This window comes from Schistocerca nitens, chromosome 7, assembly GCF_023898315.1.
Source record: "Schistocerca nitens isolate TAMUIC-IGC-003100 chromosome 7, iqSchNite1.1, whole genome shotgun sequence".
Classification (NCBI taxonomy): Eukaryota; Metazoa; Arthropoda; class Insecta; order Orthoptera; family Acrididae; genus Schistocerca; species Schistocerca nitens.
Genome location: NC_064620.1, coordinates 218,551,009 through 218,570,575, shown reverse-complemented (window position 1 = coordinate 218,570,575; position 19,567 = coordinate 218,551,009). Strand labels below are relative to the sequence as shown.

Genomic DNA, 19,567 nt, shown 5'->3' with positions numbered 1-19,567 from the left:
CAGTGTAAAGGATTTTAGAATGCAAAAAAGAGCTCTAAGGATAATCTGTGCCCTTAAAAGGATGGAGACTTGTATCTCTTTTTACTGAGCTTGTGTTCTGAATGTTCCAAGCTTATTCATTTATGAAACTAGCTTGTTCACTAGAGACTACTTGTTGAATACAGGAAAACTACTACAGAACAAAACTGTGCACAACTATTGTACCAGAGGAAAATTAAATATACATAAAAATAACACAGAATCACAGCCTTCCAGAGGAACATAATTAATACTGGTGTAATACTATACAATAAGATGCTACAGGAAATAAAAATTGCTATGTATCCCATATTTAAAATTGAACTAAAGACATTTCTAATAAAGCACTGTTTCTATTCTGTAAAAGAATTTCTGAATATATACCAAAAAAAGTTACTTAAAAATTAAACTGTAAGAAACTAATATTAATTTGCCTACTATTTGCTATGTATTATTGCAACTTTTTTTAATCTGTCCAATATCAGTTGTACAATTTGTGCGGAATGCTAAAACCGTGCCAATAAAAAAATAGTCAATCACTCAACTATGAGTCTAAGAAGAATGCCTTCCTTGTTTACCTTAAGAATGTCATAGAGTTGTGAAAGCGCAACTGCTTGAGTTATCAAGTTATAAGAGCCTCATTGAGAGGAGTAATTATCTTCCTCTCAATATTATTCATAGGATCAACATCTATCTGTCTGTAGGCAGTGTCATTCAAAAGATGAAAAGTCTTCTTTGCAATGTTAAGGATGATCTAGATAATCGAAAGTTCAGTGTGTACCAAATTCCATCTGAAAGTGGCATGTTTTACATGGGACACACTATGAAAATAGTTGAGGAGAGATGGGAAGAACATTAGCAATGCACCCAACTGAAACAACCATGCAAATAAGCTGTCATTGAATACTGTTGCAAATATAATGCTGAAATGAAATACAAGGAGGCAATTATTGTGTTCAAACATCAAACATTAAGTTTCTGGAACAGCATAATAAAGGAATCTATCTAAATAAGGATGTCATAAAATCTAATAAACAGGGATGGGGGATTCAATTTAAACAGGGCTTGGGGTTCAGCAATTAATTTATTATGATCTCACTGGCCACCACATCAACCAGAGCTGTAAAATGCTAAGAGAATGCATTTTTGAGGAATCTCAGTATGAGCTCTGAAAAACAAAAGGGCATAGTGGGTGTTGAAAGTCAAACTCACTGTCAGCTGAATAGTGGCGTGGGACCGGCAATAGTTCACAGTCAAGTTGGAGTCAAAGCTGTAAGTACATATGACAGTGCAACTCACAGCACCTGAGGAAGAGGACTGGTTGGTTGTCAAAATATCGTGCAAAAAATGGAAATGATTAAGGTATTTGAATGTTTTACCGCAACAGTAGATCAGGAAATACACAAACTTGCAATACTGAATGTTCCCATGTTACCAACAGGAAGTATTGGAAGTTTCATAAAGTAGCTATAAACAGTTTTAATAGGAAACTTCCTGGCAGATTAAAACTATGTGCCGGACCGAGACTCGAACTTGGGACCTTTGCCAGTTTTAATAGGGTTATGCAGACTTAATTGGAGAATCGTTGTTTGTGGAGACTTTAATATTGATTTTCTTTCAGGTAGTATTGATTGAGGTCCAGATTTAGGTTATTATCAATAGTAAAATTCCCTACAAGGACTGAAGGATAAAGTGCAACAAACATTGCAACTTGTTTTTAGACTCAGCAATCTGCAGTAATGTAGCTGTAAAACCAGTAGTTAATGGTGAATATGTGTATGATTGTCAAATGTTAACAATGAAATACGCTGATCAGTTAGTTTTATATCATAGAAAACAAGTACTGTATTGCAGAATCAGAAAAATGAGTTGCTCAAGTCATTTAATGGAAGGAATGCTGGGGAGAAATTTACAAAACAGACAATGTAGATGGAAAATTTAGCTCTTTCGTAATCGAACAGAAGAAAGGTTAAGGGATGGACTGTTCCTGAGATTAAAGTACCTTGTGCTAGGGAGAGAGGGCTCACCTAATTCAGAGGACAAGGTGCAATCAAAACTTGAAACTCTGCTACAACTAATATTGTATACTCCTCTAGTTTGTTATTTAAAAAAGTGGGACTCATACACTATACTCAGAAAATGAAACTCTCCAAGAATAACACAAAAAATGTGGAACATTATTAAACCAAAAAAAAAGAGCCAAATGAAAATGAGCCTCCAGAAAATACTTCTGGCAGAAATAGTGACACTTTCAAATCACTGAGTACCACATTCAGTGGTAAGTTCCTCACACTGGCAGAGAACACTGCATCCACTAATAAACAACCAAATACAGATGCATTAGAGTTACTTGCGCAGACACACTCTGCATTACAAACAAACATTAGTTTTCAAAATACAGCCTTCAAGGACTCTTACAGAATTCACCATGTCACTAAAATGTTGTAATCCTTGTGGGTGGCTGCAATGGTGTTTCTAGCAGAATATCACAACCTTGTACCATCTAGATAATATGACACTTAAGATTTCTTTGAAACCAGTTGATGACTTTGAGCATATTTCCTGAAAGACTTAAATGTGCTGAGTAGCACACTTTTCTAATTTGTAGATAAGCAAACCACCTCTAATTACATACTATTTCACTCCTACCGCTCTTTTGAAAAGTGTTTGAGAAAATGGTCTATGGTAAAATACTGAGTTATTTAACTGAGCAGAACTTGTTAACTTGCTCTCCGTTTGGCCTTCATAAAGGATTCTTCATGGAGAAAGCATTATAAGACCACACAAATGAAGCTTTGATAGTGCTAAATAAGGAAAAAATATCTTGTTTGGTGACCTTCTTGCATGGATGGTGTCCTATTTCTGTAACAGAAAGCAGAGGGTCTCACTGACAGACTGCTACAGAAGCATGAAACTAATCTCAGGCTAACGGAACATAACAAGTATGGTGTCAGAATGTTGGTACTGGGCCCATTCTTTTTCTTACTTACATTAATAATCTTCCAGTGACTTTAAAGGTCAGTTTAAAAACTGTAGTGTTTACTGATGATAAAAGCAAACTCATCAAAAGTTCAAACTCAATGTTAGCAGGCATAGCTGAGATTAAACAAGCCTACAAGACATATCACGTGATTTAAAACAAGCAAAAATGACCTGTTGTCTTCAGACTATATCAAACAATTCTAAATCCAGGATGGAATAATGACAGTATTATGAAAAGGATAGATTACTACTCACCATGTAGCGGAGATGCTGTTTTCTTCAGAAGCAGACATTAACGACCTTACACTAAAAGAAAAATCCTATATAAAATTCCTTGTGGTTCATTTGGATAAAGAGTTAAAATGGAATCAACACATGGATAAAATAACCAAGAAGCTCATTTCAGCATAAAAGACAAATTAAAACAACTATCTATGTCTGAATTTATATTCCAGCCTGGAGTTTCCATTGTTTAACTATCTACATCAGTCACATTTATTTTGTCCCACAGTGTATTTCAAGGGCATACACACTAACCTCAGGTGGATCAGTGGTTTACTTTACAGTTTTGGTTGCAGGATATAGCCAGTTGTCTGTTTTGAACTTCATTTCACTGTTATTTGTAGTTTAATGAATTACAAAAGAGACAACTGGCTACATCCACCAAACAAAACAGTTATCTAAACCAATAATCCACCTGAAGGTGAGAGTATTAGCCTTTCAAAAATGTACTGGGAGAAAATAAATATGACTGACATGGCTGACTGTTTTATTTTATCTTTTATCTAATAAACAATTGTAGTTTCCAATCGACAGTCCAACATCAACTACATAAGAACAGTTCAGAATATTTTCCTCTTACAATCAACTCTCATCGTGTTCATCTAAAGGCAAGGATGTTGGCTTATTGTGCATATTTTCACTCCTTTTTGTCTTCAGGAATTATCTTGTGAGGCATTGCAACCAAAGTAAATTAAATGTTTGTTCCATAGAAGCTGGCAGTAAGAATATTGTGAAAAGTACTTTACATCTTTCAGATATGTTTGTAAGGACTTTTGAGTGCTTACACTCACTTTCCAATACATTTATTCCTTAATGGTTTTTGTTGCTGGCAACTCTGGTACAAAAATGTTCAACAAGCTCCAATCCAATATCAAACAACAAATCTGGAATACCAACAAATTTAAAAGATAATTAAAAACATTACTTCATAGACTGTCTTTCCACAAATTATAGTAATATACATATTCAAGGATTGGGAAGTCCTTTTGGCTACATGACATTGTAATGCTGCAAGCTGCATGATACATAATTATGTGCTGCAAACAGAACTCAGTATTTACAGAAGCAGTTATATAAATTTTTTGTGAAAAATGCTATTGTAGTCAAGTAAATATTAAGCTACATATAAGAGGTAAACAGGAGCTATTTAGTGTAAATGAGATACAGCAGCTTTTTACAAAGTAGCAGTTTTTCCTCTAATTTACTTGATTAAATTTAGCAGGCAAACACATGAATATAATTAATTAGTATAGTTAAAAAATCTACTCACCAAGCAGCAGCAGAACACACACTTAAAAGACTATTTTAACTGGCAAGCTTTTAGAGCCTGGTAAAATTGCAAAGATGGAACCCACATAATTTCCAATTCTGGAATTTTCATGTGCAGTAGTCTTACATTTTATGTAATACATCGAGAAGTCCAGATAGGCATTGTGAAGTATGAATCTTGTTGAGGCCATTTGAATCATACATTCACAGCTTTGGCTTTTCCTGCACCTGTCATCCCAATATTTTTCTCCATTATTTTGTACCAAACACCAAAAGGAACAGGGATGAGAATATAATTTCAAAGAGATGTTTACTGTGTGCAGTAAGTCAGGTGACAACTAATTTTAACTGAGTTAGATGTTTCAGCTATTAAATGTACATACATTTGGAAACATTTTTAACTACTACTTCATTCTTTCAATGTGGCAATGTTGTTTGTCATTACCTGAGTTGCAGATGGACCTGTGGAATACAAATTCTGAATGGCAGATAGTGGATGTAAAAGGAAATCGAGCTGAACAGTATTACTCATGTTGTACAGAACCATACATTGACATCACATACAACATCACTCTCCGTCGACAATCTCCTGCTTACTCTGCCATTGTGATCACACCAGCTGCAGGTATGCATCATGGAGCATTGATTAACTTAACATTAAATATGATTCAAATTAGTCATCAGATATGAACATTACCAATATTTTAAACAAAAGAGTTTGGTCTGCTTTACAGCCAAATACTATCAACTAGCAAACATATAAGGAACCTTTTTTTTTAATGAGCCTAAGAATTTTAATCTTTTGGTACATGTACCATAAACTCATTGACCCAGAGAAATGGAATGATGGGAAATATGAGGAAAGAGAGTGCTTTGTTGATCTGGGAAGAATAATAAGTTGCTGCAGGAAACAGTTATTGATTTATTGGTTCTCTCCCATTGTTTCTCCTTAGCCCCACTGTCTTTCCATTTTTACATTTTTTTTTTTAATTTGGAGGTAGGATTTAACTCATGGCTGGAATTTATTTGTTCCTTCAGTAGCAGTTAACAGTGAATTCAAAGTGCTGGATTACTAGTAGTTCCACTGTACAAGCAGTGCCAGCATTCCAACATAGAAACCATGACACATTTTCATCCATGTTAATTCTTACAGAGATATTCAGTCTCCAGAAGCATTAAGCATGTTCCAAAATTCCTAAATAACTAATGTCAGCAATATGAGTCTAAAGTTATGTGCATGTTTGACAGTCCTCCTTTAAAATATGAATGCAGATTTTTCCAGTCACTACAAATGCTTCATTCCTCCAGCAACTTATCTTAGGTTGCTGCTACAAGGGAAGCAAATTCTTGCATATGCTGTGTAGAATCACATAGATACTCCACTTGTATTCCTCTGTTGAGCAGTATTATTTGACTCTATTCCACAGTCACTTACTTCAATATGGTGGTTCGATCTTCCTCAATGAAACAAATTTGGGAAAAGGAATTAAGTTTTTCAAGTTGCTCTCCCTCCCCCCCTCCCTCCCTGCCTCTTCCAGTTTGATGATTGATATGTTTATTGTTTTAACATAAGAACAAAACATCTTTGGATTATCTCTTAGATTAGTAGGTGGAATTGCACTTCTAAATTCAATGAGCATTTGACTCATCCCTCTTCTTACACTAATTGTGGCTTTCTTTCAGTTTTGTTTGTCTATGAGACTTTGGCTACATCCAGATCTGCAGTGAAGGTCTCTTTGCCTTCAGAGCAGCTTTATAAAATGCTTGTTGAATAATATCAGGTGTTTTCCAATCCTTGCAACTTTGCTTGGAAAATATCTGTGTAAGCTGTATTGTACAATGCTCTTGAACTTTGTCCATTTAGAACCAATATTTTCATGATGTCCTGGTGCTGTGGGGTAAGGCGCACTGATAATATATTGTAGATGATTTTGTACATGGCACTCATGACTGCTAAGACTCGCTGTTTACAGATGTACTAGTTGTATTATATTTCAATACTTATGATGAAGGTCATGATTTGATAATGGACTTCATGTACTTAACAAATAAAGGATATTTGTCATTACAACTTTGATGGAAGTACAAATAGTAGTTTTAGTTACTTACATGATGTATGTATTTCATAAAATACTTAACAGCTATTGGTAACTGCAATCAAGAAATGTTTGCAGAAGTGCTATGAGGAACTATGCCAGGCAAAAGCATTGAAGCGAAAGACAGGGTTTCAGGTTCAGGGATATTGTTTTAACCTGACAGAAATTTCAAAATGGTGCACACTGCTGAGTAAATGATTTGTCCGATGTCCATTCAAAATTGTTTGGTACTGTATGGTACATAAACTTTACAGTGTGCAACATGAAAGGATTAAATGCCAGTTGGAGTAGCTGTTTGCACTGATCTCTTCTCAGTCACTTACAGTTCAGTAATCATTTAACACAGTGAATGATACTTCTCATTAATGTGAAGGTTCAGATCTTTTGATCCTGCAAGGTGACACAGTGGTAAGACATTGGACTCCTATTCAGGAAGACAACACTTAAAATCCCCATCAGCCTTCCATATGTAACTTGAAAGGGTACAAATTTGTGGCATCAGATTCATAAATGAATGATACCAGCTTTCATATCAAATCCTATTAGTAACTGACTTTCAAAGTTGGTATACTGATCTACTGGTAATTTTCGGTCTCCTCAGCGGTATGGCACAGCCATGTACTATGCATGACTGAAGCCTAAGTACAATGAACAGTAAGTGGTGTGACATGTCCACTGGCCATTGTTCAGGAACATGGAAGGAGCCTCTGAAAATGACTGTAATGTGTGTTACTTGTCTTTTTTAGTAATGTCATAAACTATTTTTCTTACATAATTTTCTGTGTTCTTGTAATAAAAATTGCCAGTCATTAAAGAAGGTTCAGGGTGAGAACTTCTGTATCATGTATGTTTTATGTAGTTAAATGATTTAACTGAAGTTCAAAACATTGATGGACTTTATATAAAGAAAAACTATCTTTCAAATACACAAAGAGCATTATTGATGTCAGGTACCAGTGTTTTAATGGATATGAAGACTTGAATCAAGGATGAAGACAGGGGTCTGAATAAAACTGATGGTCATAAAATAAACTGAATAGAAGAAAAACATTCTGATCCCTCCAAATATTTTCCATAATTTCCCTACATCACTTAAGGAATTGGTTGGTCCCTTTAAAAGGGCACAGTTGAATGTGTATTCCATGGCTAATGACCTCATCATCAGTGTAATGTTAAACTCTAATGTTCCTGTCTTCCTAAGTACTTTAAAATGAATGTGCATGTGAAGCGATAGCATAATTTTTGTTTTATAGTGTTAATTTATGTTTTTTAAAAAATATTTCAGCAATTGTTCTGATGACACTGGCAGGATTTTGGTTACCTCCAAATGCAGGAGAAAAGATTTTGCTCAATGGTTGTACAGCAATAATTATATGCCTGTTCCTGCTGTATTTTTCTCAGAAGTTACCTGCAATGGCAGGAAACACACCATTAGTAGGTATGATTGTGTCCTCAGTTTGATTATTTTCTTTGCTTTCAGATGAAAATTTAGTTTAAAGAAAAGTAATCAATTAATTTGTCAAAAAAGCAACTTGATGAAGTTAGAAATATCTGGAAATAATTTTCTATAGAAGCTCAGGGCTCTGTGAAAGCCTGAAAGATATTATGCGAAGAAATTAAAGCTCAAATACTATAGTAATAAAATAAATTTGTAAATCAGATATTTCTTGTAGCAGTAGTGCAGTAACATTCAAATAATTCTGTCATTTATGTAGTTTAAAAAGAAGTAGTTTTATAACAAAGCTGTCTGTTCTTTAACAGTACACAGTTCTAATTAATCAAATACTCTGATAGTGCTGTTGTTTCTCACAAAATATTTTAACACATCACAATTCTTTTTACATATCTAATTTCACAATACATGTTATTAAAGGCGACAGATATTTCCTTTGTGAAATATATAATTTTCAGTATATTAAATAAGGCAGTTTTGGAAACTATTCATGCCATTGTAATACATGTTTTGAAACTGATTTCATCAAGGACATGAACTGACAAACAAATACCCTGCTCATTTCAATTTTAATCATAACATATGATTTTGCAGTTATAATTACTTAAAGTCTTTGTTGAAAGGACTATATCATTATAAGCATTGTTATAAGGTAGCAGAACGTAATATATCTGATTATGTACTATTGAACAAGCATCATACACTAAATTCTTGGGAGTATGGTTTGATGAACACTTAAGATGGGAAAAGCATGTAATATCATCGAACAAAAAATTATGTCAAACATGTTATATACTTAGAATGCTTAAAAGCTCATGTAATATTAAAACAGTGTTATGTGTTTATTTCTCATTCATGCACAGTTTATTAAGATACGGCGTACAGTTTTGGGGGAACATCAGTCTAACAAAACACTCATTTAGACTAAAAAAGAAGGCAGTCAGAATAATAAAAGGTATAGGATATAGAGACTCTTGTAGGCAAGCTTTCAAAGAATTAAAAATCATGACACTACCATATTTATACATATACGAAAGCATATGTTTCTTAAAAGAACACGAGGAATTTTCTACATTAAACAGAGAATTTCACAACTACAAAACAAGGAATAGGAATGATTTCCACAGAGAAATTCATAAAACAGCTATGTATCACAAAAGTGTACTATACCAAACCAAAATCCTCTACAGTGCTCTCCCCAAAGAACTAAAAATAATACCAAACCTGTACATATTTAAAAGAGAATTAAAAAACATGTTATTGAGCAATAGTTTTTACAGTATTGAAGAGTTTATGAATCGTTGACAATAAAAGTGCAGTTAATATTTCCCTGACATAATAAATATGTGTAATTGCTCACATTTAAATACTTGCTGTTTCTATGAAAGTGTGAAACAGTGTTAATGTAAGAATGTAAATAATCTTTGATGTGAGAATCACTAACTTTTTTTTTTTGTACGTTGTTATCCTACTTGTATATTTTTATGTTAATGTTCTAAAAGTTCTATTAAAATTGTAATGTCTAAGTGACAAGTAAATTCAATTACAAATTTTCATGTATATGTATTTTAAATTGTAATGTTTATTGACAAGTCCTGTATCATTTCGATGATGTACTACAAGGATGCTAATAAATTGAATTGAATTGAATTGAATTGAACCACAAATGGGTACAGCTATTAATTAGCAGATACCGCCCTAATAAACAGGATAACCTGCAATAGAGTACAGTGCGGATCTCAGACATTGCTAGGTTCATAGGGATACAGCAGATGCAGTGTGAAAACAGTGTATTGTGTGGTTACAACTAGGCACCACTAACATTATGTTCTGTTGAAGGACTGTGTCTTCAACCACACAACTCTCAATAGTTCCAATTTGAGGAATACTCAATCAAAAGCCCATAGAGTTTGAACAATGTGATGTGGCTGTAGCCTCAATAATATCTTAGCACATCATTATGTATTGTCACAGATTAAAATATATTGTAATATGTGTGAAGACTGTAAAATCTGGAACCACTAGCTGCACAGTCACTTGGCAAACTGGAAAACTTTCCTGCTGTCCACTCTACTTCTCATTGTGTGTGCATACCCTACTAGGAGAGCATCTGACACAGAGAGAGAGCACTGATGTCAGCAAGAATCAGTTATCTTATATTTGGGAGGATGGCAGTTCAGATCCATTCAGTTTTAGGTTTCCCATGGTTCTCTCAAATCAATTAAGATAAATTTTGGGCAGGTAGATTTGAAAAGACATTGACAACTCCCTTCTCCATCCTCCAATCCATCGTGTTTGTGTTCTGTTTCTAATGACCTCATCATTGAGAATGTAAAATCCTAATCTCCCTTCTTTTGTCATGTTGATACATGAGTCAAGAGTCAACTTAATCTGTAGAACACCTTTTTGTGTATAGCTTTTATAGAAGGTCTGCTGTGTGTATTTTGTTCAATTGGATAAACTGCAATACCATGAATTATCAAAATTCTTTGTTTTGGACAGTTTAATGTCAAAAGTGTTGTAGACAACACTAAATAATTATTTTCACATAAAACTCAACACAAATACCTGAAACAAACTGCGAAACAGAGTAGTTCATCAGTCAAGCCATGAAAAAAAAATCCTATCACAGTCCAAGACTAAGCATGAATACATCAAAAACTTTGAATGCTTGGTGCTCCACAGCTTTTAGATGTTTGTTGACAGATACCTTCTAAACATCATGAACTGCACTTGAAATGTGTATTAGCCAAACGGGTTTTCAGGCGTATAACCAGTCTAAAGTTGTATGTAATGTATCTCTATATCAACAATGCTATGTATGACGTTCAGCTTGATGGGCATCCAGAAAGCTATCATATTGATGTCTAGAACCCATTTACAATCATGTCTATGTTTAATAAGATAGGATATGAAACTGATCCTATCTCACAGTGCACAGGTTGTCATGTATATTATTACTGCTGTCATATCTTGTGCAGTGTCATTTCCTGATCATGTCTGACACATCAGTTATGTCGGACACGATCAAGAATTGTCACTGCCTAAGATGTGACAGCAGTAACATACATGACAACCCGTGTTCTGTGAGACAGGAATGATTTCACATCCTATAATTTTCACATAGACATGGTTGTAATTGGATTCTTTGTATCCAAATGGTTGTTTGCTTTCTGGATGCACATCAAGCTGAATATCACACAGAATTTATAACCGACATCCATGTCACTGATATTGAGATACATAATATGCCACTGACAATGGGTTATACGCCCAAATACTGGTTCGGCTAATAAACATTTCCAGTGTAGTGCATGGTGTTTAGAAGATGTCCTTTAACATGAGTACAGCAGGAGCAGACACAGGTAAAGTCAGAATCACAAAACAAACACAGTCATAACAATTTTACAATTTGGTATAAAGGTTCACGGCAGAGCACTGACAGAGGTAAACAGTGAAGTGGCTTATGGCAGGCCAGAGTTAGCCTTTTACCAGCTCTGGTTTGTGGCTCATGTGGTAAGCTGCCACAAACATCAGGCCTGATGGCTCACAGTGTCACATAATAGTGACATAACAGTAACTGAATTTGATGATGTAGTTTGCATATCCATTTATGACAGGGGTAATAAATAAATAAATTCATCCGTAGTTTGTAAGGTTTATAGTGAATCTGATCCTTCACTTTCAAAAGTTAAAAACTGAATTACTAAATTCAAAAGTGATTGTAATTCTGTTAAACACAAGCCATGAGTAAAATTTGCAAATGATATTTGATGATAGTAATTAAAATTGTATGAAATAGCTAATGAGATAGGAATGTCAGAAGAACTAGTAGGAACATTGTACATGAAGAATTATGTAAGCTCTGTGCAAGAAAGGTGATACCTTTGTTGAAAGCTGACCAAAAGCAATTTTAAAAACAAACTTCTCCCTGATCTTTGGTCCACTTTAAAGAAGAATCCAACTGGTTTTATGCACTAATTTATTAGCAAGAGAGAGATGTGGGTCCACTACTTCATGCCAGAAAGAAAACAGCTCCCCCTTTACACACAGACACACACACACACAGACACACACACACACACACACACACACACACACACACACACACACAGTGTAGAAGAGATTTCTGCAGACCTTGCAGAAGCACACTACATGGATAGGATCTGCAGGGGGAAAACCAAAGGATGAAGTACATTTATTTGAAAGGGAAATATAATATAAAAATATGTTAATTTTTTCCTTCATTGCCAGAATGAGAAGTTTTTATCTTTTCTCTATTCATTAAACTTCTTTCTCCTTATACAAGGAGAAATAAAATCTTAGTTTTTTCCTGTATTAAAACTTCTCACTGCATTTGATATGCTAAATGAATTCATAGAGAAATGGGAGATAATCATTTCAAGTGTTTCGATTTACTCTGGACTCAATCATTTCCAACTACCTCTAACAAACATTTTTGTTTGTTTTTCAGTGCTCTTTTACAGTAGCTCACTGCACCTTGTGATTTTGTCACTGGTGGTGACTGTTGTTGTCCTAAACCTATCACGCAATTGCTACAGCATTCCAGTTCCATGGGTGTTGCAATCACTGCTCCTTGGTTGGCCAGGCAGAATGTTAGGGCTACATCACATTGTCTTGCTGGTGAGTGTCACAGATTTATGAATGCTACTTGAGTAAATATGATGAAAAATTACTATTGATCATTCTTATCAGAGTTGCCACGTGTTGTTTCTGAATTTATTAGTGAGCATATGGTATAGTGACAAATCATGTTTGCCTCAGGGATAAATAAAAATGAGAAAGCACTTGTTGGAATTATTATATGAACAATTCATTTGGTATGTAGATGACAACTTCTATCTGGTCCTTTTACAGTGTTCAAAAGTCCTGCCAAATACGTACATCAGTGCCAGAGAGAAATCTCTCAGAAGCTTTATATGAACATTTTCTCACCACAGATTTTATTTTGAACACAGTTTGAAGTTACGTAGCTTATTGAGAAAGGGAGCGAAGCTACATCTCTACACAGTAACAACCTTAAATTAATGGCTTATGAATACCATCTTGCATTAATACATTGACAATCCCCTGACAAACAAAGAACAGCCAATGGAGATTAAAGGAAAACTAGGAAAGCATAGTCTGACAGGGATTGTGAAAGGGGAAGTCACAAGATCTCAGTGAAACTGATACACAGTTACCTATCATTCAGTATGTGGCAGCTTCACTACAGTTTCTGCAGTAGTGTAATGAAATCTACCTTACATAATTTGATAGGATTGTAAAGCTAGGCACATAAAGTCATTGTCCAGAAAATGTATGACTCACAGCATTTCTAAGCTTGATGGAAAATGTCCTTGAGATAGTGCTCATGCAGCAGGAATTTAATCTAGTTACTAAGCAACATCACTCGATGGTTAAAGCATGCTGATGCTGCATTCAGTTTCCTTCCTCAATCTTCTCTTATGGAAGTTTGTGCTCTATCTTTAATGAACCCATTTTTGATGTGAAGTTAAATATTAATCTTCTTTTCTTCTTTTGTTAACTGACCTAAAATTGTTAAACTGTTGCAAATAAATTGTGTGTACCATATGTATTGGGGGATAACATTTACAGCACCATATTCCATGTTATACACACCTAATAAACACATATGTAAGGAGACGAATATAACAGAGGGAAACATTCCACGTGGAAAAAATATATCTAAAAAGAAAGATGATGAGACTTACCAAACAAAAGCGCTGGCAGGTCGATAGACACACAAACAAACACAAACATACACACAAAATTCTAGCTTTCGCAACAAACGGTTGCTTCGTCAGGAAAGAGGGAAGGAGAGGGAAAGATGAAAGGAGGTGGGTTTTAAGGGAGAGGGTAAGGAGTCATTCCAATCCCAGGAGCGGAAAGACTTACCTTAGGGGGAAAAAAAGGACGGGTATACACTCGCACACACACACATATCCATCCGCATATACACAGACACAAGCAGACATGTAAGGAGACATAGACTACATTATGTTTTTAAAAAGATGAGTAGATTAGAAATAATAAAATTGTTTTGAAGACTTTCTCACAGTCGTATGACATATACAAATCACACTTGAAAAATACTTTCATTTGAGAAGAATACTATCAGGTATATTCTCTCCATCATAAAATCACACTTCATCCCTCAGTCTATTAACTGTTAAGAGTAGCAGTCCACATTGTACAACTGCCAGAACTTTCCTATCCTACTTATTCTAGTTACTTTTGAATTCCCTCTTGTGTAACTATTATTCCTGTCAAAAAGACTGTGGTCATGCATGTGGGAGTGTCAGTGTGTGTGTGTGTGTGTGTGTGTGTGTGTGTGTGTGTGTGTGTGTGTGTGTTGTCTATGTTTGACAAAGGCCCTGTTGGGTGAAAACTTATTTTGTGACAGTCTTTTTGTTGTGCCTGTCTGAGACTCAGCATCTCTGCTATATGGTGAGTAGCAACTATCCTTTTCATAATATTTTTAGAGTTTAGTATTGTAAATGATAATACAAACAGAACAAGATACTTTCAGTCTTGGGGTACATAGCTAAATATTTTCCATAGATCAATATGCTATGTTTATAGAAATGTGATTAACATACAAGTAATTGGAAAACCAGTAGTAAATCAGTAGAATGATGACAATGATGATCATTTATAGTATTTAGAGTTAGTCATTAATATAGCATCGCTCCAGAACTGATTAAGACTCTCTGGTTCTGAGCCAACTAGAAGGCTTGATCCAGAGAATTCAAGGATCCAGTGACTTCTTGGACTTACACCAAAGGGTTGTGAGTATTTTTATTTTTTATCCTTAGTTTACATGACTCTCCATCCATTTATAATGGTACTAACCTAGTTATAGCCTCTTCTTCTCAGTAATACCACCTCAAAACTGAAAACTTTATGGTGTTAAACAATAATAGACACTTCACCATTGTTTTTAGTTTCACTTGTTCAAACATTTATTAAATTGAAATTGATTTTCTGAACTATGACCAGCTTCTTAACTCTTCTCTTTGTAAATCACAAAAATCAGGCCAGTCCATACAATCAGTGACAATACATGTCATAGACCTCATTCTTCCACTAACCATAGTTCATATAAACATAGTCACTATAAACAGTTATTGTGGCACAAGACAATAACAGAACTGTAAAGTGCAAACTAATAAAACATAGTTCTTGTTTGTCTCAATCAAAGAAGTTCACAAAGATACTGAAGGACACATAGATGTGAACTGAAACAGTCCTGATGGCAGACTGACTTTCATACATTTCACTATATAATATGATATGAGTGACTACGAACTCTCACAGATAAATTAAACTGGTGACTGCTAAGTACGAACTTTGATACACTTTCCATAATCCGAGCCATGAACTTTCATTGAGATGTTATCCAGGTGGTTACTTCACAGACTGACACAGAGACATGAACAAATTACAACACATGGTACTAAATGATGTTGCCACCTCAATTTCCAAGCCCAAACTGCAGGTTTTCTGGGAGGGGGTGAATATTTGTCGATAGGTGAAATATTTTATGGCTTCAATAAATAAAAATTAATTTATAAAACTGTAAGGTAAGAATTTACTTTTGCAGATGAGATATATGTTCAAACAATAACTTAGTTTACATAATATATGGTTAGTTACAAAGTAAAAAAGATTGCAGAACTATTTTCTATGCCTCTGCTGTGAATTATCTATCTACAAGTACAGTTGCCATGTTTGAAATTATGTAACTTTATACTAACTCTTCATTAATGACTTAACCGAATACTGAAGGATATAGCAAATATAATTGCTCAAATAGCAAAAATAAATTTGGATAGGTCCAAACTTTAATTACAATTATAAGTTAGTTAGTTTCTGGACACACAAAGATAGCTACTGGAAAACATGGACCGAGGACTTCTACTGAGTGGACTAGTCCTCTCAAAACTAATGATATGCTCATTCGAATATCTCCAGTAAATGCTGTTATAGTAATTCCAGTTATACATTACTTTTATTGAACATGTCTTTAAACAGAACTAAATATATCACTGTAACCAGCAAGTTGAAAACTATCAACTGAAAATAAATTAATGAGAGATATTCAAGTACAGTATTGAGGCTATTCTGAGTATATGTAATATATACACAGCTTGATCCATCAGACACAGTAGAAATATAAAGGGGAAAAATGTAATTGTCAATAGGAGTACAACAATACAGATGGAGTGGTCCAAACTTGCTACATTTCACATTCCAGATAAGAAGAGCTGTAGGAACCCTGAAACATTTAAAGCAATGGCCCTCACAGATGAAATGAAATTCCTAGTTATTCATTCCTGAAGCTTTTGCAACAAAGCCGCAGAGTCGGAAACTGTCCTATAAAGCAGCGGAAATCATAACACCACTTACAGAAAGCTTGCTAAAACCTGAAATCGACAGCAGTTAAATTTTTGTGGTAAATCGAAGTGCACTGAAAGGATATGCTAACGGAAAATGGAGATGCTGTGGTATTCACAGGACATGAGAAAGTTAAATCCACCAAAACAGCAACTGAAACCACAGGCAAAATTATTTAGGCAAGACATTCTCTCCCCTGCCAGACTCAGCCCCAACACAGCTGAAAACTTTAAAGAAAACCTCAATTCATTATATGAATATTCCTTAGTAATGCTCTCAGAGACTTTAATCATCCAACAATCAATTGGGATAATTAATTCCATCGGTGGTGGGCGTGATAAGACAATCTGCAAAACATTACTAAATCTTCTCTGAAAACTACCTAGAATAAATAGTTTGGAAACACCCACATGATGGAAATATATTGGACCTACTGGCAACAAACAGACCTGACCTCTTCAAGGATGACCATAGTGAAACTGCTGTCAGTGGTCATGTGATAGCAACAATGACTTAACTACAAGGGGCAGCTATAACCAGTAGACAGATTTATATGTTTAGAAGATTAGATGTTCTGAACAGACCCCACTCGCCCTCATGAATTGTGGACCTTGATGAGGTGGGGTAGTTGGTGTACCCCAACAACTCAGATAGCCGAAACTGCAGCCACTGTGGAGAGGCTAATTCCTGAAGAGGGGCAGTAGGATTTCAGTAGTACCAGGCATAAAAGTCCAGATGATTGACTGATCTATAAAAAATGTCTTGTAACGTTAGCCAACGTGGGCTTGCTATACTAATACTGTGAATAGCTAAAAGCAAGGGGAAACTACAGCCATTATTTTTCCTGGGAGCATGCAGGCTCTACAGCACACTTAAATGATGATGGCATCCTCAAGGGTAATATAAGACAGAGGCAAAATAATCCCCCTTTCAGATCCCTGGACAGGGAATACTCAGAATGATGCTGGAATGTTACATTGTTTGGTTTGGTAAATGGGCTAGAAAATTTAAAAAGATAAATGGAATGGTGTAATAAGGATATAGTGGGAATTAATGAAGTGTGTTGGCAGGGAGAACAGGACTTCTGGTCAGATGAATACAAGATAGGAATTGTGGTAAGCTTCTATGCACAGCATAGTAGAAGCATTACTGTAGCCAAGACAGACACAAAGCTGACACTCATCACAGTAGTACAAATTTATATGCCATCTAGCTCCATAGTAGATAAAGAGATTGAAAGAACTTACACAATGGTAAGACAGATCTTGAAAGATTTTAAACTGTAGTCAATATCCAGGAGCAGATGTGGATTCAGACCATAATTTATTGGTTATGAACTGAAAATTTAAACTGGAGAAACTCCAGGAAGGTATGAAGTTAAGGACATGGGTCCTGTATAAGTTAAAAGAACCAAATATTTCTCAGACTTTCAAAGGGAGCATTACCTAATGATTGGCTCAAAAAAGTATAATGAACACAACAGAAGACCAAGTGGTCATCTTGAGAGATGAAATAGAGAAGACAGTCTACCTCCTTAGCTGAGCGATAGGTGCCATGCAGAGGACCAGGGTTTAATTCTTGATGTTGCCAACAATTTTTTTCTTGGCGGAAGGACTGGTGCAATGTGCACTCAACCTCATGATGACAACTGAGGAGCTACTTGAATGAGAAGTAGCGGTTCTACAGTCTGGAAAGTTGGCAAAACTCCATACTGTATCAGCATGATGGCACAAGGCAGAAGATGAGACAGTGGCCAGTCAATGTCCCTTGAGCCTTCCTCGTCTGGACAAGGAGCTCATGTTCCCTTTAGTCTTCTTCAGTTGCTGCATTTCTATGCAGATGTCTGAAAACTGAGATTGATGAGTACTGCAAAATGGCAAAACAGGAATGGCAAGGCAACAAATGCAAGACTGTAGAAACATGCGTGCCTAAGGGTAAAATAAATGCCACCTAAAGGAAAATTAAGGAGACATTCAGAGAAAAGGGAAGCAGCTGTACAAAAATCAAGAGTTCAAATGACAAACCAGTACTAAGCAAAGAACAGAAAGCTGAAAAGGGAAGTGATACTTAAAAGATTTATATAAGGGTTACAAATGTGAGGACAGTATTATAGAAAGAGAAGAGGAAATAGGTGCAGATGAAATGGGAGGTACGATAATGCAAGAAGAATTTGTCTGAGCATTTAAAGACCTAACAAAAACAAGACCCATGGAATAAACAACACACCCACAGAATTGTTGAGATCCTTGGGGAAGCCTGCTAGGACAAAGTTATTTCAACAGGCATGCAAGACATACGAGACCTGCAAGATACCCTCAGATTTCAGGAAGAATATAATAATTCCAATTCCAAAGAAGGCAGGTGCCAACAAGTGTTAATACTACCAGACCATCAGTGTAATAAGTCATGTTTGCAAAATATTGTTATTAATTATTTCAAGAAGAATGAATAAAACTGGTAGTGATGAGCCAGGGCAGAACAGTTTGGGTCCCAGAGAAGTGTAGGAACATTAGGTCATACAGATCTTATGTCTTATCTTAGACAGTAAGATGAATGAAGACAAACCTACATTTGTAACATTTCTCGATTTAAAGAAAGCTTTTGACAATGTTCTCTGGAATAAACTCTCCTAAATTCTGAAGGTAGCAGCGATAAAATACAGGGAGTAAAAGTTTATTACAACTTGTGCAGAAGCCAGACTATTTATAAGAGGCAAAGGACATGAAAGGGAGTGAGGCAGGGTTGTAGACTTTCCCCAATATTTTTTGTCTGTATACTGAGCAAGCAGTAAAGAGGACCAATGACAAATTTGGAAAGCTAATCAATTTTCAAGAAAAGTAAATAAAATTTTTAAGGTTTGCCAGCAACATTATATCTCTATCAGAGACAGTAAACGACTTGAAAGATTTGTTGAACAGAGAGGATAGTGTTTTGAAAGAACATTGTACGATGAACAAAAGTATAACAAGGGTAAGAGAATGTTGTTGAATTAAATCAGGCAATGAATTAGATTACAAAATTAGCCATTAAAAGCACTTGATGAGTT

At 35.3% G+C, this 19,567-nt stretch overlaps 1 protein-coding gene across 2 annotated transcripts in view; it reads left to right on the top strand.

Moving 5' to 3' along the window:
* The window catches only part of LOC126194803 (acetylcholine receptor subunit alpha-L1-like), a 159,857-nt gene that overhangs the window by 123,893 nt on the left and 16,397 nt on the right, over positions 1 to 19,567 (top strand). For both annotated transcript variants that reach the window (XM_049933114.1, XM_049933115.1), the window contains 3 exons: positions 5,008 to 5,176; positions 7,933 to 8,085; positions 12,575 to 12,744. In XM_049933114.1, coding sequence (XP_049789071.1) covers positions 5,008 to 5,176; positions 7,933 to 8,085; positions 12,575 to 12,744 — 492 coding nt within the window. The remainder of the gene's footprint in view (positions 1 to 5,007; positions 5,177 to 7,932; positions 8,086 to 12,574; positions 12,745 to 19,567) is intronic.